This window comes from Cupressus sempervirens, chromosome 6 (assembly GCF_028749045.1).
Source record: "Cupressus sempervirens isolate cs-2001-9-10 chromosome 6, ASM2874904v1, whole genome shotgun sequence".
Lineage (NCBI taxonomy): Eukaryota > Viridiplantae > Streptophyta > Pinopsida > Cupressales > Cupressaceae > Cupressus > Cupressus sempervirens.
This window is the reverse complement of record NC_143123.1, coordinates 639,988,755-640,010,946: the sequence shown is the minus strand read 5'-3', so window position 1 is coordinate 640,010,946 and position 22,192 is coordinate 639,988,755. Positions and strand designations below refer to the sequence as shown.

General features: G+C 32.8%; 1 protein-coding gene and 1 long non-coding RNA gene across 2 annotated transcripts in view; one reads left to right on the top strand and one right to left on the bottom strand.

The window, feature by feature from the left end:
- Nucleotides 1-5,658: 5,658 nt before the first annotated feature.
- Nucleotides 5,659-22,192, bottom strand: part of LOC149553850 (structure-specific endonuclease subunit SLX1-like) — a 33,494-nt gene continuing 16,960 nt past the window's right edge. The window contains exons 3-4 of the mRNA XM_089789209.1: nucleotides 6,366-6,499; nucleotides 5,659-6,174 (exon numbers count right to left, since the gene is read on the bottom strand). Coding sequence (XP_089645335.1) covers nucleotides 5,973-6,174; nucleotides 6,366-6,499 — 336 coding nt within the window. The 3' untranslated portion in view covers nucleotides 5,659-5,972. The remainder of the gene's footprint in view (nucleotides 6,175-6,365; nucleotides 6,500-22,192) is intronic.
- LOC149553849 (uncharacterized) overlaps nucleotides 20,649-22,192 on the top strand; it is a 53,320-nt gene continuing 51,776 nt past the window's right edge. The window contains exon 1 of the long non-coding RNA XR_016353200.1: nucleotides 20,649-21,476. This is a non-coding gene — a long non-coding RNA (uncharacterized LOC149553849). The remainder of the gene's footprint in view (nucleotides 21,477-22,192) is intronic.

Genomic DNA, 22,192 nt, shown 5'->3' with positions numbered 1-22,192 from the left:
CGGATTCACCCCTCGTCTTAGTTATTCTAAACATTCTAGCATATCCTTGTTGTAGTTATTTGTATTATTATCCTCTATAGTATTATATTATTAGTATTAAGAAATAATATTAATAATTATTTATTGCATTAGGATAATAATATTATATATTATTAAATTATAGTATTTATTAAAATATATATATATATATATAATATCTCAAAATATTATATATATAATATCTCAGAATACTATATAGTATTATAATAATAGTATGATTTATGTATTTGAGTAATAATATTATTCATTTATTTATATTATGATATGTATTTGTTATTATTTAAGTCTTTAGAAGAGGGTATTATCATATATATAATAAACTTTATATCTAATAGTTATTTGAAATTAAACCATATGTGAACATGGGATATCACACCTCTCTCTCTCTCTCTCTCTCTCTCTCTCTCTCTCTCTCTCTCACACACACACACACACACACACACACACACACACTTGTACACTTTAAGGAAAACAGTATTAACAATGACATACATGCCTTGCAAACTAAGAGAATAGGCTAAAACATGGGAATGAGAATGAAATTACATTTTATTTTTGTTTTGACATTTTAAGGAAAACTTTCCATAGTACATACACACTATGTTTTAAAAAGGCTTGAGTGACCCAAGCCATAGCGTGTATGGCCTTTAGGGGGTTCCAGACATAATAACCTAGTCAAAATAACTCTGGACACAATAAACCTACCATAATAACCCAAGGACATAATAACCTAGGGTCAAAATAACCCATGGACAAAATAACCCATAGTCATTCTAGATCAAGTCAGTATGCCTAAAAAGGGATTGTGAGGCACCATAGAGGATATTTAGGTCATTTTTAGACCATATATCCATTATATACCCCTAAAATAGCCTTAAAACATCTTTAATAAGCTTAAATAACTTATACAATGGTAAATAATTATAAAAATAAAGACAAATTCGTGGGAATAAGCTAAATAAGAGTTATTATGAAAAGATGTAAGTCAAAAGGCATTATGAAGAGGCATTAAGAGGATATATAAAGTGGTAAAATTAAGAGCTTAGAGAAGTAAAGGAAGGAAGAAGGGGAGAAGAATGAAGAGTGTTTAGAGTATAAGAAAAAGATAAATCAAAATTCATTAAAAAATATATATTTTTTAATATAATTTTTTTAACATTATATTAAATTTTTCTAGGGTTTTCTATAAAGTATACAAAAATAAATATAGTTTTAGGGAATCAAGAAATTCTTCATAATTTTTAATATATACAATGCCTCTTCAATTTTTAACAAGTCAAAAAAATAAGAAATTACTCATTTTAAATGGTTACACATATTTGCTTCATCAAGAAGGTGTCAATAAAATGATCTAGCGTTGTGCAGAATATTTTACAAATAAATGTTCAAGTTCGTGCTATACTACAACAGAAACAAAATCTGGTGATATGATTAGCAATACAGGACATAATCATGCTCCAAAAATTGAGATGATCATTATCAAACAGAAGTTGAATGAAATGAAAGACATGGCATGCTTGACTCAAGACTCTACAAGAAATATCATTTCTACTACATGTTCTAATATTTCATTATCGATAACAGGAGCAATACCATCAACCAATGCATTATCCAAAATGATTCAAAGGAAAAGAGTAAGATTTGAAGCACCACCACCAAATCCTTAGACATCGAGAGATCTTATCTTACCAATTGAATATACAATTACCAATAAAGGGGAAAATTTTCTTTATCATGACAGTAATGATGAGAATCATTTTTTTAATATTCACCACCACACAAAATTCGCAACTACTAAAAGAATCTAAAAATTGGTTTAGTGATGGTACATTTAAAAGAGTACCAAGTATTTTTCAGTAGTTTTACACAATTCATGGCTTGAGAAATGATGCAATATTTCCACTTGTCTATATTCTTATGACCAACAAAACAAGATCCCCTTATACACAAGTACTTGTAAAATTAAAACAACTGCAACCTGATCTAAACCCATAAACTATACTTACTGATTTTGAATTAGGTTTCAAGGGAACTATTTTTGAAATTTTTCCAAATATCACTATTCGAGGATGTCTTTTCCATTTTCCTCAGTGCTTGTGGAGGTTAGTTCAAGAAGTAGGTCTACAAACATGTTACAATGTCAATGAAGTATTTTCATTTGAGATCAAAAACTGGTTGCATTAGCTTTTGTGCCTCAAATATATGTAATCAATGCATTTGAAATACTTCTACAATCTCCTTATTATATAGAACATGAGGAGACTTTGCAACCCATAATTGATTATTTTGAAGACACATAGATTGGAAGACTAACTAGAAGAGGCAATAGACGGTCACCTAAGTTTCCAATCACAATGTGGAACGACTATTCAGCTATTCAAGATGATCTTCTAGTGAATCGCTTCAATCATCACATAGCTCAATCCAAAGATTCATCAAAGCAGTGAAAAAATAACAAGGTCACCAAGAGAATAAAATAGAGAAATATATGGTTGGACACACTACACAACCAAGCAAGAAAAAATATCATGAACTCAAAGAAAGACTAAAAAGATTAGTTGATGGTTATGACAATAATAATATTTTAGATTATATAAGAGGCATTGCTCATTTTTTGACACTTTAATTGAAAATTCAAATAATTTTTTTTCTTAGAAATATACTTGTAATTTATAAATTTTGTTTTCCTTTCTCTATAATCTTATGGGGTTATTTTTCCCATGGGTTATTTTGACTCTAGGTTATTATGACCCTAGGTTATTTTGTCCTTGGGTTATTATGGCTGGGTTATTTTGGTCGGGTTATTATGTCCTGTAATCCCCTTTAGGGTATGCACACTATGTCTTTTAGGGGACCCAATAAGTAGTTGATACCTTTTTGGTCTGCCATCTTGTGCACTTACCCAAAAATAAATTTGCACTTGAAAAATCTAACTAAATTTCATAAGTTTTTCCTTATATAAGTTTGGTTGTGACTCTCAATTTCCAAATACTAGCCATAATTTTACCATTTAATAAACTATATTTTTTGGAGGAAAGGTTGCACGTAATTTTTGCAAGAAAAAAATGATTCAATTTTCAACAAAAAATTACCCATGATTTTTAACTTCAAAAAATTGCAATTTTCATACAAGCCTTGGAGCTTTTATAAGTTGGTACAATTCCACACAACACTCCTTTGGCACTTTTGTATCACAAGAACGATTCATCTCTTTAGACAATAGTCTATAGAAATCCACACATTCTTAGATCCTAAAAGTTGACTTGGGTTTTAATACCATATTATAAAAATATTGAAACACACAGTGAAAATATTTGATATTAACTAGAAGTGAAATTATCCTTAAATAAGAATCACACAAATATTAAATAAGAATTATACAAATAATTTAAAAATTATATTTTTAAAGACTTATCCAACCATTACAAACTAATAATTTAACACGAGAATTCTTCCTTTTGGTTCCCTACAATTCTATGGGGCAGATTTGATAATAAGTATACTCAAATTTTTTAAGTCCTTCAACACATTGTGTTAGAGAACATACCGAGCTATTTACTATACCACTCATAATCACCATAACTTTTTTTACACTCGCAAATAAGAACTTGATGATGATAGAAATAAGAGGAACATTAGAGAATGTGATTAATGATCCATGGACATCCAAATCACTAAGGCAAATGAAACTTGTGACTTAAGACATGATATATAAATCACACCTTATTCTATGCCAAATGTGATCACATTCTATTTATATAGCTCATGTAAATGAAGCTTACAACTTGATGACATGGAATTTAAATCACACCTTACTTTATGCCAAATATGATCACATTCTACAAATTTTTATAAGTACCACCCTAAGGTAATTTAGGCTTACTGATTTTGATGCTCTTCGAAACATGCTAACATTATGAAAAGATAACAATCAATGAATGATAAACTTTAATAATTATTCAATAGTTGACAAGAAGTATTAACTTTTATACTAGAATTTTGTAATTTTTAAAACTAGGGGAAAAGATTTAATTACTAGCATTCGTATGATTTTTGTGATAGATATTCTTAATTACTACTTTTAAAAGAGTTTTAAAAATGAAATACATTTACCAGTAGTGGATCACACATGTACTAATAGTCCATCATTTTTTTAAAAATGTGTTGGTTTTTGGTTTATTTGTGCATCATCATTGGGACATTCCATAAAGAATATTGGGATATCTAGCCACAAGCATTGACATTTTTGAGGGAGAGACTGGGTGTATGAGTATAAAAAGCATTGGACAAACGTTTTGGACCACTTTGTGCTCTCTATAGAGAGATCCACTTTGTACTCTCTATGAGAGATTTGTGAATACCCAAAAGTTGAAACCTTAAATTTAAGTAGTTGAGTGGCAACAACCACCCAACCATATCAATCGATATGGTTGGATGCCCTTCTGACGTATGAATTTCTTTTTAATGTTATAATTTTTTTTAATGTAAATTGTAGTTTAAAAAAAAAAAATTATTAGACTGTAGGAATCAGGTGCAGCACAGCCCCCCCTATAAACTATAAATTGTAGTTTTATTTTAGTTGTGTGTTATAATTTTTTTATATGCATGTACTTGCATAATTATCTACATTTGTACATATATGATAATCACATTTACTCTATCTTATCTTGTCAACATTAATTTTCATCTTGCGATCCAAAATATTGATGGTAAAAAACTATTACACAATCATACCCAAAAGAAATAATTCATAAATTACCTATTTCAATTTAATCTAAACCTATATCATATAACTATAAATTATAAATTTAACATATAACTATATATTATAAATTTGATGTATATTACAATCTAATTAAAAAAATATTTAAGTAAAAGTACAATAAAAAGAAAAGACAATATTATGTATATATTAAATTTAAATTATATGTATTAACTAAATTATTTATTAAATTATATTTTAACTCTAATTTTAGATTAAATTTAATAGAAAGTTTATTAAATATATTTTATTTCTTAATTTTTCTATATTTTAAAGGCTAAAATTTTCATATAATATCTTTATTAAAATCACTAGATAATATACTAAATAATTAACATAAAATACTATTAAAATTATTATTAAAGTAAAAAAATAACTTCATTTTAACATTTTAATTTATTAAAATTATTTTCAAAGTTGTAAATCCTCCATAGTAAATTTTTTATTAAATTGTAAATCCTCCATGTTAAAAAAAAATTATATTAAAAAATTTGAAGTATCTTTAAAAATAAATGTTATTGAAAAATACTACATATTTACTTGGGTCGATAGTACCCAAGTACCGGCCATTCTATTACCGTTTACCTCTGGAATTATAAGGCATGGAAATGGGGATATATTTTTCTGCAGGGAAATTATAGAGGCATGGGAATGGCATATCTCTAATGGGCATTCAGCCGTAGTGATTAATATGACTGAGTAGCAGTTGTTCAGTCCATTCGTTTATAAAGGTATATTGAAAAAATCAACAAAATCTGACTTCTGATTTTTTCAGGTATGTAATATTAGGAACTTACTTATTACAGTACAAGCAAATCAAGTAGGATTATAATCTTCACAACATAAAATCAAGAAAATGGAAAAAAAATAGTTTCAGCAACATTGGCACAAATAAATATGAAATATTCCATACAATGACACAAAGAAGCTGCATTTGTGAACAGAAAAACCCGCCAATCTGTGCTTCCAGCGTTCAATTTTTCACAGCTGCATTTGCAGCCTGTTCCTGAATCTGATCTAACAGGTATGTAAAAGTAGTATAATGGATGAACAATCACTCTTCTTTTGGACAGTGTCACTAAATAAATTCTCTTAATATATAAAGTTTTCCCAAATTGCTTTCACCATCTAATATATACATTACACTGGATTACAGTGAAGAAAGGCCTTCCTAACTTACAATGGCCCCCTTTTGCTTCTTATCACTTTCATTCCTCCTTTTTCTTTTCTTCTTGCATGAATCATCCACTGCTTTGTAGCAGGGAAGTTCATTAACTGAAGAAATCCGAACCTCCATCTGAGGGGGCATAGGTGGGCAATCTTTTGTATGTTTTTTATATTTCGTCGAAAAGAAGTTCACAGTAAGATTTAAACTGCAAAATATTGAATTCCAATGTGTAAGTGCTATTCTGGATCTAATTCTGACATTCACCAAGGGAAATGTCATCAAAGTTCTCGAAGGAAGATAAACACGAGCAAAGATGATCCTTCCATTGTATAAAGTTTCATTAACACATTCTGTAACTGGAACGAGATCCATACAGTAAAGTTTACGAACCCTTACCTATTCCATTGTTTAAGAGAGAACATGGTATAAAGGAGTTTTATTTTCCTCCCAATTCCTTGCTTTGGCTTTATGCTTGCAGCTGCCTCCTTCAAAACCAAAGACCGTGTTGGATGCTGCCAGGCCCACTCAAACTGCAACCAAGGGAAAGTAGGGTTTGATCATTCTTGTGAATTATACATTGATTTTTCTGTTCTTATCTTTTTCCCGGTGAAGATTCCATTTTAACTGGACTGAACTACAATCACTTATTATATCTAATCTTTAGAGCATCTGCTTTACCAGAGAGGTATGATAGTGTCTCCAGGTCAACAAGGCATCCCACATTGAGATATGATCCTGCATTGGGTCCATTGTAACTAAAGAAATATGGAACCCTCATCTCAAGTTCGACAATCAATTTAGAGATTCTACTCCATCAAATGAGAGATAATTTTCTAAAATTACTTCTGACTTTGATTGCGTAGATGTTTTTTGCATCAACGTTTCGATCACACTCTGTGATCTATTATCAGGATGAGCATGAAAGAGAGTGCAAGGATCATAGATCCGAAATGTACTCTGTGATCTAAAACATTTATGCAACAGACATCTACACAATCAAAGCCAAACATAATTTTAGATGATCTCGTGAATTGTGGAAATCTACTTGCTCTTGCTCTTATTTCCTGATATTGTTTTTTAAAGAAAACTAAACTATTTCTGTGCAGAGAATTAAAGTAAACTTTGCACAAATAGACTCTATAATGGAAAATTTTGAAGATTTGCATGGAAAATAACCTATTAATGATTTTTTATTTTCTAATGTCTGAAACCATAATTAAACATGCAGTGAAATTTATGCAACCGAAAGAATGAAATTTTTAAATCACAATTCATATATCCGCACACACTTTCAAATCAACAAGCAAAATAAATACAATGCAAATTTTCACTATTAACGATTTTATTTGTATGGCTTTCTCATACTATTCTGATGGTAATGCAATAATCTAGAGAGGGTGAGCCTGGGGGTGTTCTGCAGTTGTTCGGGAAATTGTTTCTATATTTTGAAGTACCAGAATTTATAGATGGATAATAAAAGATTTCAACTAATTCATAACCAGTTGAGAAACATTCAAAATGCATGCCAATACCAAAGTATACAACTTGAAAAGAAAGGGAGGTCTTGAAACAAAATGATATGAGAAGTCTCAAACAAGATCAAAACATAAGTCATTAGCTTCTAGATGGTATTTAGAGAAATAAGTCTACTAAAGCTAGTGTTAGAAACCATATACTTGTTTGATCCTTAATTTCTAAAATCCGCTAAGTAGAAATAACTAGAACATGAATAATACTCCTTTGTTACTTGTTTCATTTGAACAAATGACGGTGGTTGAGGAATGAAACATTGCTCAAAACAGAGAAAATTAGGTCCTGTAAATGAAAAAGATGTCACCAAGCAACACAAAGTTTATCTTGGAAAACCTCCAAAGAGGAAAAACTGGCTTCTGTAGAAGCAATTACACGTCTATCTTAATGTTATTGATCACTAACAACTAGTATTAAAAGTTGGTACAACTGAAAGTTGCTTTTAAGCTCACTTTCAAGCTCAAGAATGACAAAAATCAACTCAATTTCTACTATTTTCATTGCTAAAATGCTCACATAAGCCTGCAATGATAAAATTCCATCTGCGATGATAAAATTCCATGTTCTCCATGACCCTAAATAAATGTTGGAACAATCCCCTTATGCACTAGAAGGATTCAGGAATAGAAATGAAAGTGGAAGAGTCAAACTATATGCTTTAAAGTCTAGATTCCACTGATCACGACAAAACCACTAGTTGTCAACAAACAACGGTTTCATTTACAACATGTTGGTTTTGCTTCTGCTGTGGTAGCTTCATTATTGCCTCACCGGTTTTGTAACCACCTCATGTCATAAAGCAACAGTATTGTCATGTAGACAAGTCAAGAAACTATGAGATTTCTGTTGTTGATAGATTTTAAAAACTTTCATATCGATGATCTTAAACCTTTTTCCAAATCCTTATGGTTCAAATTGTTAGATTGTGGTGACTGATCAAGAAAGTACTATACATACTTCATAAATTCTTTGATTTTTTTTTGAGCCCTATTTTATCGGGATTTTGGGCCGACATGTAATTATTAATTATAACCCTAAAGCGGTAAAAATACTTATATAAAAGAGCTTACGGTTAGGGATTGTTTCGTTGTTGTGATGCGAAATTGCTTCTTGCAGTGGTATTGAGCTATAAGGGATTATAGATTGTAATCAGGTTGTAATTATTGGATCATAATAATATTAGACTTGCTATTTGGTGGACGTAGCCCAGGGATTGGGTGAACCATATTAAATCTTGGCGTCTTCTATTCTTTTCTGTGTGATCTATTATTTTTTGATAATTGTTATATTTGCATGTAATTGTTATTTCTGTCTGTGGTTTAATCCTAACACAAACCTCCCTTTTGAAAGAGGCTTTTAGTCCCACAACATCCTGATGAGACAAGTGAGGGAGAATTTCTCCTAGGATTGGTTCTTTCCTTGCCCTTGCAAAACTCAATTCGAGTCTCGGTTGTCTTCCCTTGCATTGCATTAAGTATTGATTACTTGTTAAGACCCAATCCCCCCAAAAGGCGGTCATGCTTCTTTTTCTTCTCCATCCAACATGCAAAGTTCACAAAGATGTAGGTAGTCACATTTCACAACCAAATACAGCTTCATGATTGGTGGTATATTAAGTTTGAAAAAATCTCACCAATAGCTTCCTAGTTGAAAAATGGCTAATATTTAAGAGCTTTGATTTTCTTTGCTTCTTCTTGCAATTTTTCCTTGCCTAGAGACAACCACATCTTCTCTCATCTTGAGTTTGTGCTCCTATGATGTTGATGTCTTACGTTTGCATATGGTTTGTTTCCTCTAGTTGTTTCTTCACCTTGGGCAGGATTTGCCTTAGCCATTTGACAAATTTTTAAGCCGTAGTGACCTACAAGTCTTTCCCTTACTCTTTTTCTTTTTCTTTACAAGATTTCCTCTAAAAGCTAAAGTAAATGATAATAAATAGACTTGCAATCCTTGAACCAAAATGACACCCATAGCATATTCACTTGCATATGTAACTTCTACTTTAATGGGTTGTTGCAAGATATGAAGAGCAAGAATTGGAGCACAAATAATCTTGTATTTCAACAATTCAAATGCTTCATCATGTTCTTTTCACCAATGACAATCTCTTCCCATGGATTCCACTTTATGTAGACCCGAGGCTATAAAATATGAGGCTGCAATAAATATTCTTCACATGTGTTGGACTCAACATATAAAAATATTGATTCTTTTGGCACATTGGTTTTGGCCAATTTCTAATAGTCTTCACCTTAAAAGGATCTAGTCTCAACTTCTCTCCTCTAACCACAAATCCTAACTATAGAAATGACATTTTGCCATTTTTACAAATTTCATGCTACACAAAGGTTTCTTTCGTTTAGGACTTTCTTGGTACGAATGAGAAGTTCTTCTCATAGTGCACAATTACAAATGAATCAATGAGACCCCTTAGCACATTATTCTTTAGCCTCATTAAATATAACCAATGTATTACAAAATATAAATAGGAAAGCAAGTCATTCATAAAAAAATTCCTTTGTTCAAAATTGATATTTCAAGTGTCCTCCATATGAACTTGATAATATCTAGATTAGATATCCAATCATCAACCTTTAGAAGATGACATCTATTATTTATAGTTATCTTGTTCAAGGCATTACAAACAATTCACATTCTACAAGAACGATCACATTGCGCCATCAAATACTTTGACACTATTAGTGTCTAGTTTCACATGCCTCAAAATCTTCAAAACTAGCTATGTTTGTATTCCCTTTTGTTGCATTTTCTCTATTTTCCCATCATAGATAATCAATCAAATGAGCTTTAATTGACTCTTCCCCTTTTAAAATTTGTCTCTAAGTGAGCCTTATTGTCATTCCCATCTTCCCCTCATGTAGTTAAGCTAGCAAAAATCCTAAACATATCTAAGTTTGTTTGCTCAAGTATCCCATGTTTAGTGTGTTTGTTATAGAGTTGGATGAAGAATGATGAGTTATTATAGGGTGTGTGCACCAAGATGGTGTACAATTAGTGGAAACCACAAAAATAAACCAAAAACATCGATAACCCAATTAGATTATGAATAACCCAACTAGGTTATTTGAAATTCCAAAAAACGGCCAGGGTTGGTTGCCAAGCTTGGCGAAAATACATTAAAAAAAACCTGACCGGGGTTTGAAACTTGATCAGGTTCTAGGGGAAAAAAATGTCTTTGAAACCCAATTGGGTTCCAAGGACCAAAATCTCTTCAAAACCCAATCAAGTTATGGAGAAGAGAAATAAAAAACTTGATTTTCCAATCCCAATCAAGTTTTAAAGACATAAAAAATAGGCTCTACTCTAGAAGCCATAACTTTCACATCTCGAATCCAATTGACTCCGTTCAAAATGCATTGGACATATATTGAAAGGATCTACAATATAATGGAACTAAAATAATCCCAAGAAATCAATATTTTATCCATCCATTTGAATTAAGAATGGTCTAAAATAGATAGTGATTATTTCCCAATCTTTGGAATGAATAGGTAGGTAAAGGTGCTCTCTCTCTCTCTCTCTCTCTCTCTCTCACACACACACACACACACACACACACACACACACAGAGAGTTAAAGAGAGAAGTTAAGTGTTAAAATTTATAGAGAGAGGTTATTAGTTTGTGAGAGAATGAGAGAGGCTAGGAGTTAGTAAGAGATAGATCTTAGAAGTGTGTGTGTGTGTGTGTGTGTGTGTGTGTGTGTGTGAGAGAGAGAGAGAGAGAGAGAGAGAGAGAGAGAGAGAGAGAGGTTAGTGTGAGAGATGAGGGGAGTTAGGGGTTGGTTAGAGAAAGATAGGTTAAGGGTGTTGAGAGAGAGAGAGAGAGAGAGAGTATTAGTAATTGATAGAATGAGAAGGCTAGGAGTTATTAAGAGAGAGATTAGGAGTGTGTGTGTGTGTGTGTGTTTGAGAGAGAGATAGAGAGGGGGGTTAGGAGTTTGTGAGAGATTGAGACTTAGGAGTTAGCAAGAAAGAGATCTTTGTAGTTAGTGAGTGATCGAGATAGGTTAGGAGTTAGTAAGAAAGAGAGCTAAGGTGTGGGTGTGTGTGTGTGTGTGTGTGAGAGAGAGAGAGAGAGAGAGAGAGAGAGAGAGAGAGAGAGAGAGAGAGCTTAGCTAAAGAGAGAGGTTAAGAGTTATAAGTTAGAGAGAGGTTATTAATTAGTGAGAGAATGGGAGGTAGGAGTTAGTGAGCTTGTGTGTGTGTGTGTGTGTGTATGAGAGAGAGAGAGAGAGAGAGAGAGAGAGAGAGAGAGAGAGAGAGAGAGAGGAATTTAGGGGTTACTAAGAGTGAGACAAAGGCTAAGGGTAACAAGTTAGAGAGAGAGAGAGAGGTTATGATTTAGTGAGAGAATGAGAGAAGTTAGGAGTTAGTAAGAGAGTTATCTTTGTGTGTGTGTGTGTGTGTGTGTGTGTGTGTGTGTGTGAGAGAGAGAGAGAGAGAGAGAGAGAGAGAGAGAGATGCGTTAAGGGTTACTCAAAGAGAGACATAGGTTGATGGTAATAAGTTAGAGAGAGGTTTGGAGTTAGCTAGAGAATGAGAGAGGTTGTGAGTTAGTAAGAGAGAGATCTTAGAAGTTAGTGAATGAGTGAGTGTGTGTGTGTGTGTGTGTGTGTGTGTGTGAGAGAGAGAGAGAGAGAGAGAGAGAGTGTGTGTGTGTGTTCAAAATATGATAGCATTCATGTTTACCTATTGGTTGCATATTTGGGAAGCAATGAGTACATGTTTTAAGCCATGCTTAAATGGATGGAAAATTAAATTTTCATGTCCTAGGATTAGTTTATCTTCATCATGTTGTAAATATCTTCATATATTTTCAATGCATTTTGAAGGGAGTCAATCAAACTCTAGGTGTGAAAGTTATGGCCTCCAAAGTAGAGCCCACTTTTACTTCTTCAAAACCCGATCAAGTTTTGAGTGTACTCTTTTTCTTTTCATAACCCGACTAGTTTATTTGAATCCTAGAAGCCTAAATGGGTTATGGCTTCATAACAACTTGAGGGAATGACCCAAATGATTGAGAGACTATTTTCGCTCCATTTTTTTCCCTTTAGACATTTTTTCATCTTCTAAGATGAATTCTCATCTTTGCCTTCATCAGGTTTGTTAATGGTGAAGTGTGTATCTCTAAATCACCAACATAATCTTACACATCTTCTTAGCTTTCCAACCATATAATTTTTTTCCTATTTTTGGACAATATTGACATTGTAAACTTTAATTATTTTTACTAATGTCTTGGTCCTCACTGACACGTCTACCTTTATTTTAAACTTTTGATATGCTTAACTAAATTCAAAATAAATATTCATTGATAATTCATTAAAAAAATACTCATCAAAAATTACAAAAAAATATATATAAATTCTAGATATCACTCTTAACTATCATCCTACCTAATGGGGTTCAAAAATACATCACTGATTTTGGGTAACAATCTAAATTTTGAGTCAAATTGAGTCCCTATAAGAGCTTTTTTGTGCAGGTGTACTCAACTGTCACTTTGAGGCCTATGAGGTGTTTTATGTTTCTAACAGCTTTCATTCAGTATATGCATGCGTCCCATAATGATAATTTTTCATTCTTAATCATTCCATGAAGTTTCATTTTTAGCATTGATCAAATTTGCATTTTTGCATTTAAGTGTCAAACAACAGGAAACCTAGTTTGCAATTGAATATCTTGCACCCAGTTAAGTTCCATGGTTCACCGCTTTAGAAGTGTTTAGTATGCATATCAAATAACCTATGTTTCATATTTCAAGTCATTTTGATATCTTTTGACTAGGTTTTGAACCCCTCAAAGTTAATTGTTTATTGTTGTCAAAATTTCAGGAAGCCCTGTTTGACCAGTAATAACATTGACCTAGTTGACCAAAATGAAGAATTTCCTTATGCATGAAATTTTAGGGGTCTTATAATTACTATGTTATAGATTTGAGCCTATGACAAATCCGTTTGACTAGTTTTCAAACACGATTCCAAATGCAATTTCTGATGTTTACTTGGTGTCTAAAAGCACAGATTGATCGATAGCCCTGTTTGGGATGTCGTAACTCTAAATTCGTGATATATGAAACCAAATGAATTGTATCACTGTGTTCTACTTTGAAATTTTTTCAAGTGTGCCAGTTTTCAAGTCTTGACCAATCCGTTTGCACACTTTCCCAGGTCCATTCCATTTGTGAAAATCATTGTTCTGTTAATGTTCCCAGTTTTGAAGTTTTGAGTGCCCCACTTTGACCGCTTTCCAAATTTGCCCAGTTATTCGTCACGAGCCCAAATCACAGATTCACACTCTCCCTGTGACAATAAACTAAAGCCCAAACTTCTGTGTCCTTAAGTGTTCGTTTGACCCATTTTTAAAGCCAAAACCAACACATTTTGTTGTTTTCTAACATGTTTGTTTGCAAGTAGTTTCAAGTGACCAAGTTTGATGGTCAATATCTTTTGACCAAAATATCATCATTACACAAAATCTGATAGGGTGCAAGAATGTTGAATAAAGAATTAGTATGCTTATTTTCAGGGTTAGATTGTTTGATTTAGTTAATTTTTAAAGCCAACTCATAGGGCTTCCGAGTATAAAATCACAGTTTGCAGAAAGTGGTAAAATGAGTTTTAAATGATGATTCAGTGGTCAAATTTAAGTTTAATCAGTGTTAGGTGATTAATTCATCAATCAAAGGGTTAGGTGTTTCAGTTTGAATTTTTTTTTCCTTTAGTCAAATCCACTTTGGGGGCCCTGACTAATCTCATCAAACCAACAAGACATTATGGAAAGTCAGAGTTATCTTCAAGGGTTCATAGTGGTTATAATCATTAAAGAGTTCTAGCTTTCATATACAATCTTCTGGATGTGTAGGGTTAAGTATACATTAGATTATAGTAAGAAAGAGGTTACTTTGACCACAAAGAGAAAGGACAATCTACTTTTACTTAGCGTTCATTTGAGGCTTGACCTTTTTTACATTAAGAGACAAACCTTTCCATTTTTGAATTCATGTTTTGAAAAAAATGTAAAATAGAGGAGAAATGTTATTTTGATGTATATATAAGAGAATCTTCTTTTATCTCGTGGTAGTGTCTCGGCAAGAGCATGTGCACGTGATTATAATAAGGGAAGAACATTCATCTACAATTTTATATTGGCAACAAAAGATGTTGCTTTCATCTACCTTTTCTCATCTTAAAAGTAGACGCACAGATCGTTAATCGAATGAGAACGATCACTGTCCAATAGTGCTTCAAGTGTGGTTCCACCCAAACATTTGCGGCTGAGATCATCGGAATCAAATCAGTTGTTTGCCCAGTTTGAATTGCGATACAATGTAAAATGCTGGAGGCGGAAAGAAATTGATGGCGTTGAAAAGCATCAGGAAGGTGGATGACCTATGACCCCCCATGAGACTGCTCTTTTCTTGAATACAATGGGTGAAGTGAATGTGCAGAGGGGAACTAGAATCAACGCTACTAGCAAAATGAGTATAGCAAAGAAGCACTAGACCATGGAATGCACACGGAACCAGACCACAAGGAGATTATGTAGTTATCCGCACCATGAATCTGAGGAATCCAACATTAAATCCCAGTAAAAACAATATCTCCATACTTAGCCGATGATTTGCTGCATGAATCATTCACTTACCGGTTATTTGGAAAGCTGAATGTGCCTTTCAACGCTTAGTCTTGCAATGACGTCCTTGGTGGAGAGTATCACCAAAATTCCTCCATGCGTTAAACATCAATGAACAAAGGCAAACTGTTAAAGGTGGTTTGACTCAAGATATAAAGTTGGATGGCTTTCAAGTTACCAGGGTGTTGTCTAGATTGAGCGTATTTTCAAGGAAGATCAATGCACAATTTCAGAACAAGTGTATTACTTCTACACAAGCCAAGCCAAAGTTTTGGGCACGATGGAAATCAAGCAGCCTGCGTGTTTCATTCAAAAAAAACAAAACTGTGAGAGTATGTGAAGGCGTCTATTGTCCAAATGAACTGTCTCCTTCCATATTGTGGGTCTTTGCGCTGAACACATGATGATTTCGAGTGCCAATTGGTCATGTTGGAATACAAGAAGTACGTTTAGGACATAATGAAGTGATTGAAAGGGAATTTACCGCTCACAGGTAGATATTTTGGTAGAAGTTTTACTCGGAACATTATCTCGCATTGGGCAGGCAAAGGCAATTTTTAATGTTTAAGTACCCCAACGCACGGTAAGCTTAGTGTGTTCTTTTGAGCAAACTAAGCTGTGTGAGGACAGCTGGCGACAACCATGGAGGAAATTTTGATCCAACTTGGAGAAGAGCTGGTGGTGACATGGCAGATTGGACAAATAAGGAGGTGCTACGTGGCACAGAAACCAAGGAGGGCCCAGATTTCGCGCAATTAGACCTAATCGCAATGAAATGGCAAGAAGGTTAGTTAACCGCCAAGCGCAACTTCACAGCAGTTAAGGTGTAGTCAAGAGTTAACTGTGGCGACGAGGTGATAGGCTTGATTCGCAACTTCGCTACGGTTAGTGAGCAATTAAGGTTAATTGTGCCACGAGGTGATAGCCTTGATAGGCTTGATTCGCAACTTCGCTACAGTTAGTGAGCAATTAAGGTTAACCGCGCTGCAAGGTAATAGGCTTGATTTGCAACTTCGCTACGGTTGGTGAGCAATTAAGGTTAACCGCAATAAGGGTGCGATCATGCTTATTTTATGATCGCAACGGTTAGTCGGCAGTGGTTGTTAGAGGTGGAGAAGTTGTAAAAATGTGACATGTGGCGAGGAGATGCTGACAAGGTGATAAGGTGATGAATCTAGCTAATGAGGTATCAACAAGTGGCGCTCTAGTTAGCAGTTAGCTAGAGGTTTGACCAATAAGGTAAAGTTGTAGGATATGCAAAATATTAGAATACCCTTCAAATATGTACGTGCATTTTGAGGGCTTAAAGTTGAAAATAAATTTGGGATATAATGTAAAGTTGAAACTTTATTAAAAAGTTGAAAATTCTCAACTTTTAAATGCTCCATTCATGGCCAAGGGTTAGAATTTTCAAATGCACACCAGAGGTCTTGTTGTTTGCCAAAATGTAGAGTGTAATATATTTTTGGAAAAGGGAGAAGCTGAATTTTTCAATTCTGTAGCCAGAATATGTGTAGGTCATTAGTGGTAAAAGATATAGGTAAAATTGTAAAAATATGGGCATTCTCAACAAAACATGTGTTTTTCATGATGAAGCTTCAAATTTAGTTGGAAAGCAAATATAGAAGTTTGTTGGCTCCAGAGTTGGGGGAAATGTTCCTAGGAATGTTGTTTTACCTTTAAAACCATTTGGCATGAGTTTTACCATCAATTTTGTGTCTTCTTACAAATCAATTGTGTTCTCCATTATTTTGAGGATATTTTGATCACATTGTAGAGGCAAAATGAGGAGAACTGATTTTCAGTTAAAGGAAGAGAGAAGAGAGAAGTTTTACAACAGGTGGAAGTTCTTCAAGTGGACAAAGGGCAACATCATAGTAGATTCGAGATTTCTTCCATTCTATTTAGTCCCTTCTCTTCTCTTTCTCTAGGGTTGTTAATGGTTGGCTGTTTTCCAGACTATTGAGTGGAGCTCTAGCTGTGATCTCACTATTTATGACTAACATTTCTCTCTTGTATGAATAACAGTAATGGAGTTTTATAGATAGTTCTGGTCTATTTAGATGTTTCATAAGTTATTTTCATGCATCTTTTATCTATTTGTTTCAAGGAAATAAACAAAATGCAACAAATGAGTTTATCTTCAATCTGATTCTTGTTTCTTGTTTATGTCATTTGCAATGTTTTGTGGTTTGTGAACAAAGAGCACAAACCCAGCTACACCATGTTTTTGGTATATTTTGCTTGTGATTCAAATAGTCATGTAAATGCTTGATTTATCATAATGGGGTTGCAGATTTTATGAAGGGATGGGTGAATATGAGATTTAGTTTTGATGTAGATGTCTGACTCACAAAGTGATAGGATAGGTTTGGAGTCTTGATATATGACATATATCACTAATATCCAAGGATGTATGTTTGTGATTTGTGGAATTGCCCAATAGATAAGGCATTGATCAACTACAAGATATACATATTTGCTCATATCTTGGTTATGTTGAAATCAATATATTAATCAAAGTCTTTTCCTTTTTATATTGAAGAGCTCGAAATGATTTTCCCTTACTTAGCTTGTCAAGTTCATAGGTCATGTTATTGGCTATTTCATGTCCATGTTATTTGCATAAAGCATAGGTTTCAATATGCTTTACCCAGATTCAAATATATGTTTTGGCAACTAGTACCATATAAACGAACATGAGGTTCACTCGCCCAGGTTTTGCAGAGCCTAAAGAAGAAGTGTATCTAGCCTTATAGTTGGCCTTGGTGTCTAAATAGATATGTTGAACATGGAATTTAGCTACCCCTATATGTATTTGTTTCTATCACTGGGTTATTCAAAAGTTGTTAATTCAAGAGCCAACACTACTAAAGGGATTTAAAAAATAGTTAATATAACTATGTATTTTTTTGTTGCACAAAAAAAAAAAAATGTTACGTTTTTAAAAAAAATCAGGAACAATTTTTTGTGTGCGCGGGGTTTGACCCACCTAATCTTATCCATTTTGTAAATACTCTAGTAGTTTATAAAGTAGATTCAAAGTACTACAATTTATATATTTTTACACATCTTGTCGTTTTGAGTGGATGAGAGAAATATTAATTAGTTATTTTTAAAGAATTTTATAGAGGTTATCAAAATAAAAATTCTAGAAGAAGAATTAATTTGTTATAAAAGTAGGTTTTGGAAAGAAATTGAGCACATTGGATAATTTTATGGATTTCAGTTTTCAAATTAAACTTGGTTCTTTCTTTGGCCAAGGATGGAATGTTAGTTGATTGGATGAAACCACAACTCAACCTTTAAATGATGACTTATTTCTAAAGATCATTTAGGGTCAATTTGGTTGGTGGAAGATGACAGGAATTGACTTTTTCATAACCTAGATTTGAATTTTTCTGCATTTGTTTTAAAATTGGCAAAATGGAACTAGAATACCTGACTTCTAATTTTGCCTCAAAACCAAGTTATCTGACTACCCTCTCAAGACTAGGAATTGAGATTTAAAACCTGGTTTCACTTTTTGGGTAGTAGATCAAAATGAAAATGGAAAATTTTTGGCATCCGCTTGCTTTCTTTTTTGGAAACCAGACACTTTTTTTTCGCATCCACCTGCATAAATATATTGCTTAGGGTAAAATATTCTTTGCCCTATAAGGTTTGGCCTTTGCAGCATTTTCAATATTTCTAGCTCGGAGCTTTGCGTTCACCATTTTTGGGGGTTCATCAAGGTGTGTCAATTTTTTCCTTACATTCACCATTTTTGGGATATGTCATTCTCCATTTGAGACATGCGTTTTTTTAGATGTGAGTATGTTTATGAGTATATATCATTATTTTTTAGAATGTTATGCAGCCCTGCATCTTTATTTGCCAAGATGCAATTTGGGTTTTTCTGGACCAAAAATTAATTTAAAAAATCAAATTCCAATTCCAATTCCAATTTATGAACCAAACGCATAAAAAAGTATCTTCCTACTCATCTTCCTTGTGAAACAAAGTGTCCAAGTAAAATCTCAAAAATAGGAAGTAAGATTTGCAAAACCTTGATTTGGCTAAATTGAGGTTTGTAGAAATCTAGATTTCTACAATTCCATAAGGGATAAGACTCTTCAAAAGGGAAATAAACAAATGATATTCATGATGAGAACTTGTCTTTCAATATTGTGTTTTAATTATTTAATTTGTAAACTTATCTTAATCTAAATTCTAGTTCTAATCATAATGTAATGATTATAATAATAATTAATCATTATAATAAATAATAATAATAACTATTATAAAATAGAGAGTTGGAGGACACGAGAAATAGATTGAAAAAGGTAAAGGTAAAGGATGAGAAAAATAAAGAAATAAAGGTAAGGAAATTAGAGATCAACAATTAGAAATTGGTAGAGAAAGGAAGAGGTGTGGGAAGAAATAGGTACATAGAGATAGAGAAAGAGAGAAAAGAAATTAGTTAAAAAAATGTAATATAAAAAATAATAACCATATAATATATACTTATTGAAGAAAAGGTTGGCATTAATAATAAATACAAATAATACATAAAGCCTCACAAAAAAATTGGAATGATAATATGCTTTGTGTATGTGGTAGAGGCTTGATATTTTTGTTGTTTATTCTAATCATAAGAAAATCAGAGATATGATATTTTAAAGTTATTGTAAATAATAATTAAATAATTTTTTAAATTTGTTTGTAAATATAAATTTATTTTTTATCTTGATTAATTAAAATAATTTATTTATTTTAATCGATAAACGACCAAAGTCTAGATTAATTATTATTATTTGTTGGAATTAATTGTTATTATATGTTAAGCTAAGGTAGATTCAAATCCAAGACCTCTCACATGAGAGACTCGCAAGTTACTGTTGCATTGTAGGCTTTTGCCTAATAATTTAAAAAATTGAGTTTAAAGACATCGTGTGAATTTAGACATCAATTCTATAATTAAAAAAATTTAACCAATAGAAAAAAACTTTAAATTTTTTTATCAATGGATAACTACCCCATAAGCTTTGTAAGCATCACCTAAATCCCATGCATTTTAGTGTCATTGTCATGAGGATGAATTTGTGTAAACTACTATTTATGAAACGTCCATCAATGAATTTATCAAAATTACAAAATTGAATCCTAACAACAATATCATATTTTGACATAGGCAAGAGCCTACAACACAAAAGTAAGTTGTGAGCCTCTTATTGAAAAGGTCTTGGATTCAAATCTATTCACACTTAACAAATAATAATAACTAATCATAACACATAATAATTAATCTTAACTTCGACCTCTTATTGATCCAAAAAAAAAAAAAATAAAAATCATATTTTGACATATTTTAACTTAGTGTAGAATATATCTCCTATTTATCAATCTAAAAAAAGCTAGTTATAACGTTGAATACAAATTACAACGATCATGCATTTGGCAATCTAACAAATATGTTCAATAGTGGAATATCATTGGGCAACTTAATCTCATTTGAGCCGATAGTGGAAAAAGGGATACGTTGTCCTCCAAGATTCAATTATAAATAAATAAATAAATAAAAAATATCTAATACGAAGGATGACAACTGTAGTTTTGGCGGGAGAATTGAACCTTTCCGCCATTTTTAATCGGGCATTATTCATTTTCGTGGGCTTGGAAAATATTCCAGTGATTACCTTATTGAATACTTAGAACTGACCAATAAATAGCAATACCTAAGAGGATTCTCGGAAGAATGGCATAGGATTTTTATTTGGAAATCAGTACTATTTGAAAGGGCAACATTATCATTGGGCAATGAAATTGGTGTACGGCGGATTTGGACGGGGTCGTGTACGCAAAATAGACGAGCCTGCAACCCTGTGTCACGCCATATAAGAGCATTGAGAAACAGAGGTCTCATTTTCTGAGCAGGCTATAGCCAATGTCTTACACGTTCTGGACGATTCATTATTAATGGCGTGAGTACTTCTTTCCAATCAGCGATTCATGAGAAGGCTATTTTAGGCCGTGAATATGGCAGTGAGTTTGCGAGTCTTGAATGTAAGGTCGCTTTCTTTTTCCAGCCGCTCCAGACTTATTATGAGGCAGAAACAGTGTTCTGGAAGGGAGTTGGTCGACTTGTTAATTAGAAGGCAGATTAATAATCTTCTCATTGTATGGAGTGGTGAGGTTGTATTGACTCACAATTTGCTTGTAGTTCCAGTATTGGTAGTTTAAAGAGACGAGTCTCAAAGCATTATACATTTGCTCAGATTTCAGATCCTTATTGCAATTCAATCAGGAGCCTGTAGGAGATTGATTTTCTTCATCGGAAGGTGAGATATCAATTCATTTGCAAACTCTGTTGCTGCTGTTATGAATATAATTTTATGGCATTTTCTATTTTACTTTTTGAGTACTCAATTAAGCTTGTTACATCGTCAATCTGAGAGAAATGAGTGATATTTCATATTTAGAACTGTAAATTCTGAGAAAAAACAGAGGATTCAAAATCTTGACAAGAAATCATTTTAGTGCCAGTAATCAGAGAGCTGTTAGACAAAATAAACAGAGGAAATAGTGAACAGTGTTGCAGAAAACGAAGTGATAAAATATTTTGTGAAAATGACATGTTTCAAAAGGGTATTTGCCACCTAAAGCAAGCCAAACGGTACCAAGTACGTTCTTAGATTGAATTTACCAACTCAAAAATAACGTTTCCTCCAAGTCATTCTTCAAGGTTTTTTTATGCCACTAAAAACTATCATTAAACGCTTACTTCTGCACCTTTTCAACTACTCAACACTGGTCAAAATGAGTCAAGGTGCGCATCCGCTAGGTTCTTGCTATTCAAATCAAGTGCACTCCTCCATAGTCTTAGCCATTTAAACACGGCATTCACCTTTTTTATATAGGAAACTTTGGTAAATAAATGCGATAAAAACATGTATGAAAGATCTTGACATTAAAACTTTTGTAGGATTACTACAAACTGGATTCACGGAACACTTTTTTTGAAGAAACAACTCTACATCCAAGCCTTTCAATTTAT